General features: G+C 38.7%; 1 protein-coding gene and 1 long non-coding RNA gene across 2 annotated transcripts; one reads left to right on the top strand and one right to left on the bottom strand.

Moving 5' to 3' along the window:
• The first annotated feature begins 2,339 nt into the window (after positions 1-2,339).
• LOC309708373 lies at positions 2,340-7,473 on the top strand. Its single transcript, XR_014277252.1, has 3 exons — positions 2,340-2,672; positions 5,905-5,984; positions 7,395-7,473. It is a non-coding gene; the product is annotated as an uncharacterized lncRNA (long non-coding RNA).
• Positions 7,326-15,967, bottom strand: LOC309708372 (long-chain fatty acid transport protein 1-like). The gene is made up of 14 exons (XM_082536347.1): positions 15,802-15,967; positions 15,544-15,723; positions 15,296-15,434; positions 14,932-15,187; positions 14,642-14,800; positions 14,009-14,078; positions 13,702-13,793; positions 11,778-11,887; positions 11,429-11,638; positions 11,197-11,323; positions 10,978-11,115; positions 9,548-9,712; positions 9,310-9,456; positions 7,326-9,215 (listed from the first exon to the last, which is right to left on the bottom strand). The coding sequence occupies exons 2-14, from the start codon at positions 15,711-15,713 to the stop codon at positions 9,058-9,060; spliced, it is 1,941 nt and encodes a 646-aa protein (XP_082392473.1). The 5' UTR covers positions 15,714-15,723; positions 15,802-15,967; the 3' UTR covers positions 7,326-9,057.
• Positions 15,968-16,304: the final 337 nt, after the last annotated feature.

The following is a 16,304-nucleotide window of genomic DNA, read 5'->3' on the forward strand; positions in this document are numbered from 1 at the left end:
AGCTGATACCTGGAATCATAGCAGGTCAGATAATAAAACCATATTAATTTATTACAAGAATATTAATAATTTTGATGTGAGAAGGGAATTAAGCAGCTTACACACATAAAAATGTAAAGAAATGCCTGCTCAGTCACACCTTGTGCAAGTACTGGCAGCGAGATCTACAGGATCATTTGCAGAATTAATTGAGATGACAGAGTCAACAGTTCTGTTCCCAGGTGCAGGGTAAAATTAACATGCCCAGACAGAAACAGACACATACAGGGAAATGTGCAAGAGCTTTGCATTTTACTCTGTGACAGCACAATCTGAACAAACTCTGGGGCATAAAACTCACAATTAATCTCACCTTATTACACACCTTAATCACTCTGGCTTTGATCCTGCACAGCACTGCTGTGATCAGAGACCGAGCTCCAAAATATCGCAGCACACATATTAACCCCGTGGAAAGAAAGAAGAGTGACGGGATAGGAAAACCAATGTGATGGCATTTTAAAAATGCTTTTATTTGCATTACTTTACTGGGTATACAAAATGTTTCATTAATTAGCTTTGGGGAGAGCATTCTGAGTGGGCTTCCTGTGTGTCCAGTAGTGTCTCTTAGCCTTCTGCTGACAAATCCAACCTACACTGCCGCATGCAAGATCCATCTGCTCCAAGTCAAAGGTGTCAGCATTTCAGATAACAACACTTAAATTTTACCCTTCAATAATTCAGCAAACTGTACTGTGAGTAAGCCACCAATTCTATCAGCTCATATCAGAGCTATGCAGTTGGTTTAAATAGCATAAAAACTACCTATAGGCTTTATAAAACATGGCATTAACATGGTTTAAAAAGAAAAGCATACATCAACTTCCATTAAAATACTCTATGCATCTAAGGGCATGCACGATACTTCACATTCCATACTGTGTTTATACCTTTGCATGGCTGCCGGGTTAAAAAGTGAAGTCGGGTAAAGAAACTGAGGAATCACCTCTTTCGTCACCTAAAGAAAATAAGATTCGTGCTTTTGTTGTTTTCTTTGTTAATGTAAGACAAAATCTGCAAAATTCTTTACACTGGTTTGATTTGTGAGCATAATCCAGTGACATTTAAAAATCATAATGACAGATTTTGACATTAGTTCATCGCTTTGGATCTACGTTAGCTCTCGTCCTAATCCGTTCACACTGTTTATCCTTACCTTATCTTCATCAGACTTTTCACTGCGGTAGAGTCCATAAATCGTATGTTAGCAGTCAACACTCTGGACAAAGATGCCAAATAAAAGCATGTCAGTGCTTGTGCACTCCCATTCATTTGGCAGTTTATTTAGCAGTTTTAAAGAATGGATCGTGATTATAGTCACATCTTCTGCTTCTGATGTAGAATAAATATAGGCAGTTGTGAAGAAGCCTTAAAACCCTCAGTTTGTTGGTAAAGGATGGATCTCCATTTATTGAAGGTCAGTCGTGGTATTTTTGTTGGTAAACCCTCAGAAAGACCTTTGCTTTCCTATTTTCAAGCTTCAGAAATCAGTTGTCTCTTTCATTTTGGCTTTCATAATGTTTGTCATTTCCACCTTCACGCTTCCACCTTTGCCTTTTTCTTTATTACAGGTGCAGCAATTGTGAAACTCTGAGGTGTTACTAAATGAGAATTTGGCAGATTTACTGTTTCCCCATTTTTATTCACAAAAAAAATCACAGATCTGTATGAATGTTAAACATTTAGCTAGCACAAAATTCATGTCACACAATCACTGACACTGATAAATGCTTATTTTTAATCTTATTTGTTGCTATGCTGAAATTATTCAGCAAGGAAAAACTAATATTTGGCCCATTTATCAAGCTATCTTCATTTATTATCTTTATCTGATGACACGTTATGCAAACTGACATTAAAGCTTTTACTAAACAAAGGAGTTTTCATCTGCTGCTGTCACCCAGCTGCCATTACATTGGCACGTCTGAAGTATTAACAGAACATAAGGGCTGGATGAGCTGTCACTGACCTGACTGAAACTGAGTATGGTGAATGACAAAGGGAAGTTCTAGCTAGATGCTGCCCTGCCTCTTGTTCATCACCCTCATCAACTTGGAATCAAGCCACAAAATCCATTCTCTGAAAATGGTGCGACGGAGGTGAAGTGGCACAACACAGAATCAGCTGTTGTAATTGAGCAAACTGATGATAGAGCTATACAGCTGAGAGGGGTAATTGTGTGCAGCACACAGAGAATGACTAAGACATTGAACAATTTTACTTCAGAGACCCAATTTTCCCTGTCCTTGAAACTGATAACGTTTGGAGAGAGAGGTAACAGTCAGCTGTCAGGATTACTGGGGCTGAGTGGGAGGACATCTGAAGTAGAGATGGACCGATCCGATATTACGTATCGGTATCGGTCCGATACTGACCTAAATTACTGGATCGGATATCGGAGAAAAATAAAAAATGTAATCCGATCCATTAAATATCACAAAAGCACCTCACAAAACTTGCAACACGCCGTAACTCACCTCAGAACGTTAGCACGTCGGAGCAGTATGCATCACGTGATAGAGCGGCTGTGGCATGCCGGACCTGTCGGTGGTCTGGATAGCATGTGGAGCTTCGCTAGCAACCCGGCATTTCATCTCCGACAAAGTTATCCCCGAGAGAAGTAAAGCAAGTGTGTAAGTCCATCTCTGAATGTTTGTAAAGCATTCCTGCGTTAAGCTTACCAAACGATATATGGAGCGACTGCCTCTTCTGGCTGCTACTTCAATCATGAAACTGCTTAATGATCAGCTGATCGGCTTTTCTGTCGCGAGTCCGTGTCTCTGGTTTGTTTTTGGCCCACTTTGCACCAGAAAGAGGAAACCAGCGGCTGAACAACAGCAGCACGTTTAAGCTTGATCAGCTATTGTTAGAATTTATTTAATATTTCTTTCTACACCAGGATCTTTTTCTACGTAGCTGACGGCTGGTAACTGTGCAGGGGCGGATCTAGCAAAGTTTAGCCAGGGGGGCCGATAGGGCATTAACAGGGAAAAGGGGGCACAAAGACATACTTTTCTTTCTTATTCTCATTTAAAATGTCTAGCTTTTAATAAATAATTATCTGACACCCAAAGTTTTAATCTGATGTAAAATGAATAGAAGTCAATTACTGTATATAGTGACTATTAAGTCTAATATACCCTAGTAAGCTATAGTACTTTTTCCTTTGGGAAGGTACCATCTGTGCAGTCTGCAATTTTGTTGAAGAAAGATGTTGAATCTATTTAATATTTCTTGAAAAATAATTGATTTCTGTGCATTTTTTTTCACACTGCATCAAATTAAGGTTGATTACGTTGATTAAGCATCATGAGGTGGAGCGTGAGGGGTGGTTCCCTATTTTTTATTTATTTATTTTTGTTGTTGCTGGGAGTTGGAACCCTATTAGTTAGGTTGCTTAATATTTACGCTAAGTACTCTTTAAAATACCAGAATAGGGAGGATGGTGTAGGTTTAAGTTTATTAGATTGATCAGTATTGCTGAACTATGAAATTTCTTTTTTTTGCATACAGGTATAACAGAATAGCTTTAGTGTAGTTGTTGTTTTAAACTTGAGTATGAACTTATACAAAATGCAGCAAGATATTTTAAAAAAAACCAGTTTTGTTGATTAAAAAACACTATATCGGATTCATATCGGTATCGGCAGATATCCAAATTTATGATATCGGTATCGGTATCGGACATAAAAAAGTGGTATCGTGCCATCTCTAATCTGAAGATGATAAGAGAGAGCTGACAGAGGAAAAACATGAACTCTATAAAACCTGTATGGTAAACACATGAAGAGATGCAGGCAGAGGCAGCTTTTTTAGGTTGATGTGTTTCATCTTGTCCCTGCCACTGTCTCCGAACTTGCTGCGCAGAGTTTTGGCCAAAACATGCCTGATTGAAGTTTGCCCATTCACAGCAATCTATGTGTGCAAAGCGGCAAAAGTTATTTAATGACATTAATATTTATATTTACTCACTCACCAAAATAAAACCATTTTTAACAAATGTATTTTGCCTTCAGGGTTCACTTAAGCATGACTCCTAATGGATAAAGGAAAGACTAAACTGTGAAGCGCTTCACGAGCACATATTCAACTTGCAAAAATGTCTTGTTATTTTAATAAAAGCCTGAATCCTGGTAGCGCAAACACTGAATAATTTAAAACTTGATGCTGCATGTGTTAATTTGAAAACTAAAAGAACCCCTGAACTGTGACTGTGCACGTTCCGACAAACACACGCAAGTACCAAACATTACCAGAACTTAATTACTGCTACAGTTCAATGGGAGGGAGACGACTGAGGTAGTAAAAAAAAAAAAACTAAGAAAGGAATGAAGTTAGCCCTTGGATATGAAAATATATACCATAAATTACAGGGTCATAAAGTCAAGTTGACACTGCAGGGTGATATATGGCTACATCTGGTGGACACACATTTCCTGAGCTTTACGTTTGAGGTGGAGGTATCGTTTCATGCAGGTCACAGAAAAAAGTAAGCCTCACTTCTCGACATGTTGCACACGCAGCTCTAATACCAAGACACATGGGCACATGTAGCGCACTTCCACTAAGCTGTTTTCATTATTTGTCATCTGTTTCATACAAACATCCAGCTTCTGCATTCGTGAAACCAAGCTGGCATCACGTTTGAAGGCTTCAACTGTCACCACCAAGTCCCTCTCCATAGACCTCTTCCTGGATTTAAGGCAAAAAGCCTTATCTTTCCTCTCTTGTTACTTGACTCTCCAGAGTGTTATGAGAAATGCGAAGAGCACTTGTCAGCGTTCTGTTTGGATGACTAGGACCCCTTAAGTAAACTATTTGCAGCTGGAAGCCATGCACGGCACATGGTTTACATTTTAACATGGGCAGCTATACGCTGAAAAGTGTTAGGTAATGAGCATAAGACTTTACATTTAAAGAAAGAATAGAAAATAATCAATGCTGTTTTCCTATTACAGACTTTATAAGTTGAGGTTACATGAAAAGAGGGAGCTCGTATAAACATTTACCACTCACTGTGGTATTCTTAATTCTTCACTCCTTTTACTTTGGCATGCAGGAATTTAACCTCAAATTTCACAATGTTGTTTTCCAAGTTTTACCAAAGCAAAGAAACCTCTTTATTTGGCATCCCTTGTGAGTTATGAACAGAAGATTAACCTTAACCAAAACTATTTTCCCAACTGATTCCTTCACGTGAATACGATCAGAGGCCCCACCAACTAAACTTAGCTAGTATTTTATGGGGGAAAAAAAAGTTATTTCACATGTTTTTCTTTTCAAGGATGTATTTCAGATTTCTCTTGACAGGATCACAAAAGTGAAAGACCTAGAAGAGATCTGTTTATTTCACTGAAAGCAATAAAGCAACTTCCTGAAGGATCAGATGCAGAGCAGCTGGCAGGAATTTACTTTTTTCCTCAAGGACACTTCAGCGGGGTAGATGATTGCCAGCAAGAGTGCTTGAATGCTGGTGTTCTAGTTGCAGTTGCACCGATGTCACGAAGCCAAACCAAACATTAGCACGAAGACATCAAATAACAGCAGAGCGCTCGCAGCCTTACAAGATCTGAACCCTATTCTTTGCAAAGACTAAGGGGGGCCTCTCAAGACTGTTTCATACTTTTTCATTTGCATGCTTCCTGCAACCGCAGCAAGCGGATATTTAAACAAGGCAGCAGTCGGGCTTTAAAAAAATCTCCTGTAAATATTCATTTTCCTTCCCAAACAGATGCCGCCTTGTGTTAATCCAAGATTAGTTGATTCAAGCTGAATTTAGAGTGAATTTCAAAGCAGCATCGAGCTGAAAACTGAGCTGATAATAACTGTGTCTATCATTGTCTTACATATGTGCTGTCTCACAAGAGTCAAGACATGAAATTTGAGCTGCACATACACGCACACATGCAGACCACAATGCCAAGAAAAACTGAAGACCTGGAGAGGTGGGTTGTGTTTCTGTCAAGTCTGTACAAATACGAGAAAAGACGTACTTTATTTTAGGTAAAAGATGTATTCTCATATTCAAAATATAACTTACGAAAAAGTAGTGGTAGTAGTGTTTCTGCTTTTTACTTATTTAAAAAGATGTACAGAAACATGCCAAAAATGAAGTAAAAGTACTTTTTGTGCAGAATGATCTCGTCATTGCTCTCCTGTTGTGGCACTTGATCAGAGCATCAGTTGTGCTTCCTCTTAGTTTTTGTTATATAGTGTTGTGAAAAACTCTTTGCCCTTTCCTGATTTCCTTTTTTTGTGCATCTTTGTCACGCTAAAATGTTTCTGATATCAAATTAATGTTAATAAATAAATAAATGAAAATAACCAGACTTAATAGGGAAAAAATATTAAGGGAAAAAATCTATCCAAACCTACCTGGACTTACATGAAAAGTAATAATTGGTTCTGCTATACTTGGCAGCAAAAACTGCAATCAAATATTTTAAATAACTGGCAATGAGTCTTTGGCATCATCGTGGAGAAATTTTGGCCGATTCTTCTTCTCTGAATTATTTTAATTCAGCCACACTGGGGTCAGTTTAACATCACAAACCGGTGTCTTTTTTAACACTGGGTCAAGTAGGTTTGGATTGCTTTTTTCCTCTTAGTAAATGAAAACATCTTTTAAAAACTAATTTTAGTTTTATTTTGGCTATTTTTGTCTAATATTAATTTTTTTGATGATTCGAAACATATGAGACTAACAAATATGAAAAAAACGAATAAATAAGCAATTTAAATAACAAACATTTGGTGTATACCACTCACGGTGATTTGGTATCTGACAAAAGCTCAGGCTAGAGTGTTCAACCTATGTATGATGTCTATATGAGGAAGTGTCCTTTATATGGGCATCTTGGACACACATTTGTGACTGTTCAACCCTTCTGAGTGTAAGGGGTAGCCAATCAGAAGAAGGCTTAGTTATAGTAGAGGAGCCAAACGAGCTTCAGACAAAGAATGAACTGTGGGGCTACACCAAAATCAAGTATAAGATAAATAAGGACTTCTGCAACTGTGAATAAATATTTGGAGACTCCTCAAGTACTTGAGCAATTGAGTAAATGTACTTGCTTTTCACTACTTGATTTGGTAAAGTACTAACATATGTTACATACTAGATAACTAGCAGCTAATCAGAAGGGCACTTATTGCAGAAAGTGTGATAGATGATTAGTTTTTAAGTCTTTTTGCCTTTAAGGGGAGCTCTGAACATCACAAATGGGATGAGCGAAAAGATGCTTCACTGCAAAAATGTCCCACAGACCTGTAAACATGCATTCAAATGATTGGAGCTGATGTTTTATTTATTTTACCGTCTTCTTACTTTACAAACAGTTTTCATTGTGTTTTAGGCTGACAAGAAACTCACAGAAGACCACATGGAGAGGGATTTATGTGAAAGACTTTTGTGAAACAGCCAGAGTAACACTGAACACTGGAATGGAAAAAGTGAATCAGTCATGCAGTGAAATCCCTGACAGAAAGAAAATTGTCACTGAATAAAGAGAAGCTTGATTCAATTAAATGTTTCACAACTAGTAAATGAATGAGAACGGGTATTTAAAATGACAAACTCTTTTTCACACAACTGCAAGATTGGAATTAATTAGTTTGTGGCTTTGCTGTTTATTTTAACAGACAAGCATGATTGTGCCTGATGATATGATACGTTTTATATTAGTACCTGTGGAAAAACACTAGGGTAGCTGCTAGTATGTCTGATAAGATGAAACACATTGCCCTCTAGAGTTAGTTTGCATGCATGCATGCATGCAACTTTCTGGTCGCTTCATGAACTCATAAAAGATGGACAGCATCTGAGGGAGTCTCCTGGGGTCAACAGTTTCTACATCACACAGACAGGAACAGAACAAAATATGGGTAAGTTTGCCACTTCCACAGCCATCCCTAGTCTTATGCATGCTGCAGGAGGGGTCTTTAAAACTTGAATATGCTGTTAGGATACAGTGTCAGCCTTGTTTGTTTGTCCTGATAGTTTCAGTCAGATGAGAGAAAAAAACTGTCCACTTTCGTCTGAGTGGCCTATATTTATTTATTGAGCTTTAGTTTTGTTTATATAAGTCTGTAACGTTCTGCCTGTTTGATTATCTTCATACATGTAACCCCAGTTAGTTCTCAGTGTCAATATATGCTCATACATTCCTTTAGTCTTTGTTGTCACTTTTCTCATGTGCTACCTTGGTGCTCTGTTTTCCTTGGAACCTGCTCTTTGCTCCTCTTGTTCGCAGCCTAACAAAGACGCTTTTCTGTTGTTGAATCTGCTTCATCCACATCCAATTCTCAGCACATCAGTTGCAGACAGCAACCATGTGTCGCAAGTTTTTGGGAGAATGATTGATATTAACCCAGACATCATTTTTAACTTTAAAATACAATTCAGTGTCAGTGTCTGCCTTAAAAGCCAATCAATGCCCAGCATGTACTGTAATATAACTCACTGGTGCTTGGACTCAACGTGACTGGTATTAGGTGATGAAAGTTAAAAGTCACTTTGCTTTCACAAAAAGAACCCACATATTTTGTGCCATGATTCAAGGCTACTACTTTTGACACTTGAGAAAAATGCTTAAAAGGATAAAATGTAACTTGCACCGGGACTGGCTGGCACAGGCGTTCACAAGCTGATAATTGAAGTTTGCCGTGCGGTGCTGTCCTGAGTCTTTCTGTGCTGCTCTGTTTGAAACAAGTCTTTAGGCAGCTATGGAGTATTGGTCATGTTAAAAAATGAATTTTCAAATAATAGCTATTACTTAATTTCCATAAATTACTGAGTTTTCAGTCATTCTTTTTCTTGTAAGAAGTAACATATTTTATTATATATATATATATATATATATATATATATATATTTAAATGTATATGATGCATCAAATCTATTCAGGTAGGTGAGCTTAATGTTCATCTTAAAAAAACAACAAACACAAAATAACTATATCAAAAACACAGTCAGAGTAAGTTGTGTTAACGCAGTAGCCTTGTTAGCTCCTTCTTCTTTCAAAGAGACACTTTCCCTTCATTGATGGCATCATATAATTCATCAGTGACAGGCTGATAATGTCCAGCACGACTGTTCAGAAAATAAATCTTTTCACTCGAGTTTTGTGGCTTGTATCCTTCCTTCTGCAGCCGTGTCTTCTGAATTTTGAAAGTACCTGTGAACAAGATAAAAAAATATATATATATATAGTTTTTATGTAATTTTATAAAATCGCATTGCCGTTTGAATGTTTTTTCACTGATGTTCACCTGTAGTGTCAACAGACGGCATGAACCGAAGGAAGACAGGGCGTGCGTAGGAGGGCAAAGCTTTTTGTACACCGATCAAGAATGCATCAAGGTCCAACTGGTTTCCCTCCTGAGCTATTGCTGCCATACCGGCCTTCCCTTCCACACCTGAACACAATAAAACACAGAGTATTCATCAGCTTTTGAGTCTGTTTATTTGCCTGAAATGTGCCGATGAAATAATTCATTTCATCCATACCTGGCACAGACACTCCATAGACGGCAACATCGGTGTGTCCCAGTAGTTTGCTGAGGACTCCCTCCACCTCTGTCGTGGAAACGTTCTCCCCTCGCCAGCGAAAAGTGTCGCCGCTGCGGTCCATGAAATACATGTAGCCATAATCATCCATCACCAGTATATCACCTAAAGCACAGACAGTGACAGAGCAATAAAATAATCATCATTCTGATCGCTGAAAATGAATGACAGTCGTGAAAAAGAACGTATTCACAGGACTGGGAAATACTAAGTATACCTTTACTGCTTCCATATAAAGAAATAAGCAGCAGCCAGATGCTTTTTAATTTTGAAAAAGCCAAAGACTCTACAGGCTTTAGTTAGCATGTTAATTAGATCAATTAAGAGCAAGTATGGCTAATTTGTAAAGGTTACCAAACAGAAAAAACCCCTCTTCTCTCTAAAAACAATATGACACAGCTTAGGTTTGCAAAGCTGCATCTGAACAAACCTCAATACTTCTGGAATAATGTCCTTTAAATAGATGAGATCAAAGTAGAGATGTTTGGCCGTAATGCACAGCACCAGTTTTAACTACAATCAGCTGTCAAGTACCATGGTGGAGGGGTGATTTGGGTTTGTTTTGCAATCACCGAGCAAAATCACTGCTCTTTAAGGCCATCTGTCTGACAACTAAAGCTTGGCCAAAGGGCCACCATTCCACGCGCATTATTAAGTCTGAAAAAATCCACAAAAAAAGAAATCAAGGTGTTGTAATGGCCCAGTCAAAATCTAGACCTCAACCTGATTGAAATTCCATTGTGGATGATAGGAGAGCTGTAAACAAACCAATGAACTGAAGCAACTTTGTAAAGAAGAGTCAAAATTCATCCAGAACAATGTGAGAGAATGACAACTCACAAAGCCAGAAAATGACTACTTTCAGTGAGGGTTGAATTCACGATTCACAAACTGCTTGAATGAAAAAAATGACAAGCTTGCTCCTCACAATGCACCATCATCTGGCTTGGAAACTGTCATAGCCAGGGAGCAAACTTTCATTGCAATCAATGATCCTTGACACTAAAGTTGATGTTTGCTCTGTGAAAAAAAACGATGTCTGTGGTGAAATTACAGATGCAGCAGCGAAAGTGTTCCGAATGGGACTTTCACTGCTGAAAATAGCGGCAGTACTGGAAGCAGTCCAGTCGTGTCATGATCATAAATTATTTTCAGTTTTCTTATGAAAACAGAAGCCAATTAAAATGTGTACTGCATGTAAAAACTATAAACAAAGGTAAAAGTTCATATGGCAATTTAGCATCTGCAGCTTTCTTTTTCTGGATACCTGTGAGATGAAGCATGTTCGATATTATAAAACTGGAAATCAAGAAACAGACAGTCCATCATTATTATTCTGACTAACATTAAAGAGACAAAATAAAACATGCCTGAAATATAAGCAGAGTCTCCCATCTTGAACACATTGCGAGCGACTTTCTTTTTGGTGGCATCCTGATCAGCGTAACCGTCGAATCTTCTGAGCGGATCGGTGTGGTTGATGTGTCCCACTAACATGCCTGGCTCTCCTGCAAAGATGAAAGATTATTTTTGCATTTGTTTCTCTGTATTGTAGCTTTGCATGTATGTGTGTGTGTGCATGGTGTTACCTGGCTCACAGGGTATACAGAGGCCTTGTGAATCCCTCAGTAGTTCCTTGCTATCCTGCTGCACCCTGACCAGTCTGATGGGATAAAAATTTGGTAGGATGCGACTATTGAAGCCACACGCCCCGACCTGGATGTGCAAACATACAGTATAGCAGGTACGTAAAAAAGATGTTGTGTTTTAAATTCTTTAGCTTCCTAAGAAATCAGTAAAACAACATCCAGGTAAGCATACCTTTCCATCTATGTTGAGCAGGCTGCAGTTGCACTCTGTGGCGCCATAAAATTCCCCAATTCTTTGGATTCTAAATCTCTTGACAAACTCTTCCCACACCGAGGGACGGAGTCCATTACCGATGGCAACACGGACCCTGTGACGAGCCTCTGATTTTCCAACAGGCTGGGCCAACAGATAACGGCAGATCTCTCCTATATATTGGATTACCTATGTGTGCGCACAGACATAGAGGTACAATTACACACTAAAACCGAATCGCAAGTCTTGTTTATAGAACTGGCTCAAGAAAATCAATAGGACATTTGGCCTGTGGCTAGGCACAGTTATTGCACCAGTGTGTACTCACAGTGCAGTTGTGTTTGACACAGTCATCCCAAAAGTGACTGGCTGAGAATTTCCTCCTGATTACAGCAGTCAAACCAAAGAGCAAACACTGGCCTAAACCCATGATGTTCCCTGTAAATATCCACATGAACACATGAGCACATACAACAAGGATTTCTGTGAAGCAAATATATACTTGTAAACTTGTTCTTTCTTTTACATATTGGCAGAAACAGTATCCCTCCTAGTCAACCATGCCAGCCATTTGAACAGTGTTAACACTTGAAAGCATGAAAGGTGAAAAGCTTTTCAAAAGACATTTAGACATTTATTAAAATTTCACTTATGAATATAGCTTGATTTTGCCTTGACAGTTACCAGTAGACCTCTTTTAGACCTCTCATTAAAAGAAAATTGCTCAGTGGGTAAACCTAAGTCCTTGATTTCGAATTATGTTGAAGTGAAAAACTTTGTAATAACCTAAAGATGATAACATTTGCCCATTTTTACTGTTACTTTTGAACCAAGTTTAAAGAATTTAAATTTAAAGTTATTCTTGTTTGTAGTTTTTTTTTTTTTAACCCATGATGCATTCTATGCTCCCCTGTCATCATGTTTACTGCTCACCTTCATGTTTCAGTCATATGTAGCCTATTTTGTTTACTTTCTTTTTCACACTGAAGATTAATTTTTTCGTGTTTCTTATTTCACTTTCTGCTTTTTGTTGCTAGCCTGTACCACCTGTACCTCTGCCTGCTTCCTGTCTTCTCTTGGTGTGCGTGTCTGTCCTATGTCAGTTTATTGTCACATTGTCTATTTGTTCAATGTTTTTTTTTATCCTATATAAAGCGTGTTGAGGCAGCTGTTGTTGGAGGTTTTGTTATGATGTCGGAGACTGATTGCAAATAGTTGAGCCAACTGGTTGCCCAGAGATTGAGCATGCAACACCCTCAACTTTGGACAACCACTTCTGATTGCAAGACAATTCCACAGGTCAATTGGTGGGGCAACCTGCCTCTGAAAAACTGCCGTCCATCTGCAGTCACTTGCAGACAAATTGGGAAATGTTGCCAATAATCAGTCTCATTAACAAACACAAACAGATTGCTAACAGTGAGTCAGTCTCAGCTGATAAGCGGAGCTTGTCTGCAGCACATCTCATTCAACTGACTGCTGGCTGCTTTTGATCAAGGTTTTCAAGCATCTATGTCATTTTGCAGCTAATCGTTCTGTAGCAACTGAATCACTATTTCTCGAGGAATTTCTGAATTTCTGTTTGAAATCTTTGAGGTTCTGCTGGATTCTGAATAAGTTGTTCACATGACTTTGTCGCCAATGTGATGCTCCAAAGCTGCCAGAGTTAGTCCCTGACTGCAAGGCAGCCTTTCCAGAGGCAGTGAAATTGCAAGTTCATTGCACACAGTTGCAATAACTTTAGTCACGCTCCAGTCTCCAAACACTGTTGTCCTGAATGTGACTTTAGGGTTCTTCTTCTTCTGCCCTTTTTGGTATGGATTCATGTTGTTTTCTCTTTTGAATTTTGGTATGTTTGGGGATTTTTGTATCGGCCAATAAATAAACTTTTTGTTTATTTTTGCCTTCCTCCACATGCTGCATTTAGCCCAGAAAATAACATCACTAAAAGTCCAGTGAGATGAATGTCTGACTTCAGGAAAAAATGTATTTTTAGTATAACGATAAGATTTGTAAACCTCAAATAGATTTTACCATTTATCAAAGCCAATGGAAGTAAAAATAAGTACTTTTTAAAAATGGGGTAATATATTATGTTAAAATAGACATAATAACATAAGAGCTATGAAGAATGATTCTGATTGTTATTATAATGACATCATGCTTGTACAGATGTGTAAGAGTGGGAAATCTTACTTTATATTGATTTTAAATGTATTTTGAAAACATGGATGAGAAGAAACAAGGCCTACCTGCAGAATGATAGAGAGGAAGGCAGTTGTAGATGATGTCATCAGGACGTAAGCCAAAAGAATGAAAACCAAAAGCTGCGATGCGGTAATACCTGACAAAAAAGAACAACAAACTAAGTGACAGAAGTCATCATCATTACTTATGTCATTATTTAAAGGATTCTCTTAAAAGTGCAATTTTATGACTGAAATGTCGTAGACATGTCTTACAACAAAATTCAAAAAGTTTTATTAACTGTTGATAAAACTGTTTAGGTCCCTCAGTGGACTGCATCACCTTTGCAGATGTTTCCACAGATAAACTTACCGACTGTGCACCACTACAGCTGCCTTTGGCATTCCTGTTGTACCAGAAGTGTAGATGTAGAAAAGCCTGTCTGCAAATACAAAGAGAAGAAGAAATTTCCATATTGCATTCTCAAAACCTTTTGACGGTGTTTCACATGGGTGGCATGCACCGTGACGCTCCCGTCATTCTTTACATATTTTTTTGTTACTCTGTTTTCTCTCCGTCCCATACAGGCTAATCAAGTAAAGACTTGAAGCGTGTCAACAGAGGAATGCTAAGCAATAACAAAGACAAAAACAATACCTTTGTTAAAAATAAGAGAACAAATGCACAACAATATAAACGATTGAATTGAACATGGCCAGAGTTGTATTTGCATGCATTATATAAAATAAAAGATAAACATTGTTCATAGTCTTGAACTTTGTAGTAACTTGATGATGATTCTTTCCATTTTTTTCCCATTTTTTTGACACACATGTGAGCTAAATTAGAAAAGAAAAAATACGCAAGACAGCCAATTTTGGCAGTCGGCCATGCACTCTAGCAGGCAAAGACTTGCTAAGGACAAGAATGTGTTGCAATCAAATCTTGTAAAATGTCAAATGCAGCATACCCCTACCCACGTGCACAAATTCTACAGAGCCTCACCATTAAACTCTTTCCTTATCTTGTAGGGTGGTGGGTGTGTGGGTGAACGGGCCAGCAGAGAGTCCAAACTCTGAACCTGAAGCTCATCCTTGTCTTCCTGCTTACCAGTGCTGAACAAAACCATGCTGGGCTGTAACATGCTACTCACCTCTGTTACAGCTGGAAGACAATCAAAAGTGTGAAAAATGTAAAGCAGGCAAACCAGCACATGTTTTATTAGCTGTTTTATTCCACCTCTGGCCAAATAAGCTCTGTATTTATCTTATAAATAAAGTATATTTAGTTCCCACCTCCAGTCATCTCCGATCCAAACACCATCGCTCGAGCTCCAGAAACACTGAGACAGTGTAGCAATGACTGCTGTCTAAGGTTGTAGTTGATAAGAGCAGCCTCAACACCTATTATAGCAAAACCCAGCCATAAAGCTGCCATTAAAGGCTGACTTTCCATGTACAAAGCCACCACATCACCCTCAGTCCAGCCCTGAGCCAAGGCCCAGTGGGCCACAGCGTGGCATCTCTCCTGTAGCTCTCTAAAACTCCAAACCTGAAATGAAATGAAAATGCAAAATCAGTCATCTTAATTCAGTTTATCCGCTGTTTTAATTAAGGTGCTATGTTTTCTTTCTATTTGTTATTCTTGATGAGACCTCACCTCTCCTGTGGCCTCATATATCAAGGCGGGCTTGTCTGGGTGTTGTGTCACTACCTGGGCAAACAGGGCAGGGATGGTTCTTCGGTTTCGACGATGGTGATACATGGAAATTCTCACTTTAATTATAACAGCCAAACACCTTTTAGACACAAAGAAGAGGAAAGGAGAACGGTGAAGGGCATTTGCAAACAGGAACGGACCAGCATAGAAGCAAATGTGGGACAAGCCCATGCAAACTACCTACTTACATGAGGTCTCTTTTAACAGTATGCAAAGCTATATGAATGTTCTTCCAAGATCCCATATGGACCAAGCACAGCCCTAGCCCCACCAGCAGACTGCAGAGCCAGGGGAAGGAGCGCAGCCACACAGTGCCCAAACCAATGAAGCTCAATATGACACCGATCTTTCGCTCCATGATCTTATCTCTGAGAATACAAACAATGACTTCAGGCACAAAAATCATGAAAATACACTCAACTGAAATCTCATGAGATGAGGCTTACCTCTTAAAGATTCTTAATTATGATAGTCCAAGAGAAAAAAATGGATTCAGCAGCAACAGTGTGCTGTGACGAGTTAAATGTCAGCTTCACTGTTAAGTTGAGTAACAGCACCAGAAGCAGCTCACAGAGCTGTCAGATGTTTCCAAAGCCAGAGGTGAAGTGCCTGATAAGAGGCAGCCCGCAGCAGAGAGTTGCACAAGTTACAACCCATGCAGTTCCTGCGTCACTGCAGAGCCAGTGTGATTCATTACTCCTGAATCAAAGTGCTTCCGGTCCTGTTTATAAAATCAGAAATGTGTGATTTCATGAGGAAAATTATTTACTGGGTGCATGCATAGGCACGATTTCTTCATCTGAATAACTACAATAGATTACTCACTTACAATCAAGGAAGAGTTTAATCATCAGTATTTATTATTTCCCAGAAAGGCTAATGAGCACCAAGGTTTTAAAAGCAGAGAGAAGTTCAATTTTATTGAATGTGTAGAAGTTATAACATTTGA

This window comes from Aulonocara stuartgranti (genome assembly GCF_965226115.1).
Source record: "Aulonocara stuartgranti genome assembly, chromosome: 6".
In the NCBI taxonomy this organism is placed as follows: domain Eukaryota; kingdom Metazoa; phylum Chordata; class Actinopteri; order Cichliformes; family Cichlidae; genus Aulonocara; species Aulonocara stuartgranti.

What these genes read in the sequence shown, in the direction of transcription:
- LOC309708372 (XM_082536347.1), bottom strand. Translation starts at nt 15,713, where the DNA reads ATGGAGCGAAAGATCGGTGTCATATTGAGCTTCATTGGTTTGGGCACT. An exon ending in ACTGTTAAAAGAGACCTCAT is followed by an intron (nt 15,435 to 15,543) that starts GTAAGTAGGTAG and finishes TGTGTCTAAAAG; the next exon opens with GTGTTTGGCTGTTATAATTA. An exon ending in GCCGTCTGTTGACACTACAG is followed by an intron (nt 9,216 to 9,309) that starts GTGAACATCAGT and finishes TCTTGTTCACAG; the next exon opens with GTACTTTCAAAATTCAGAAG.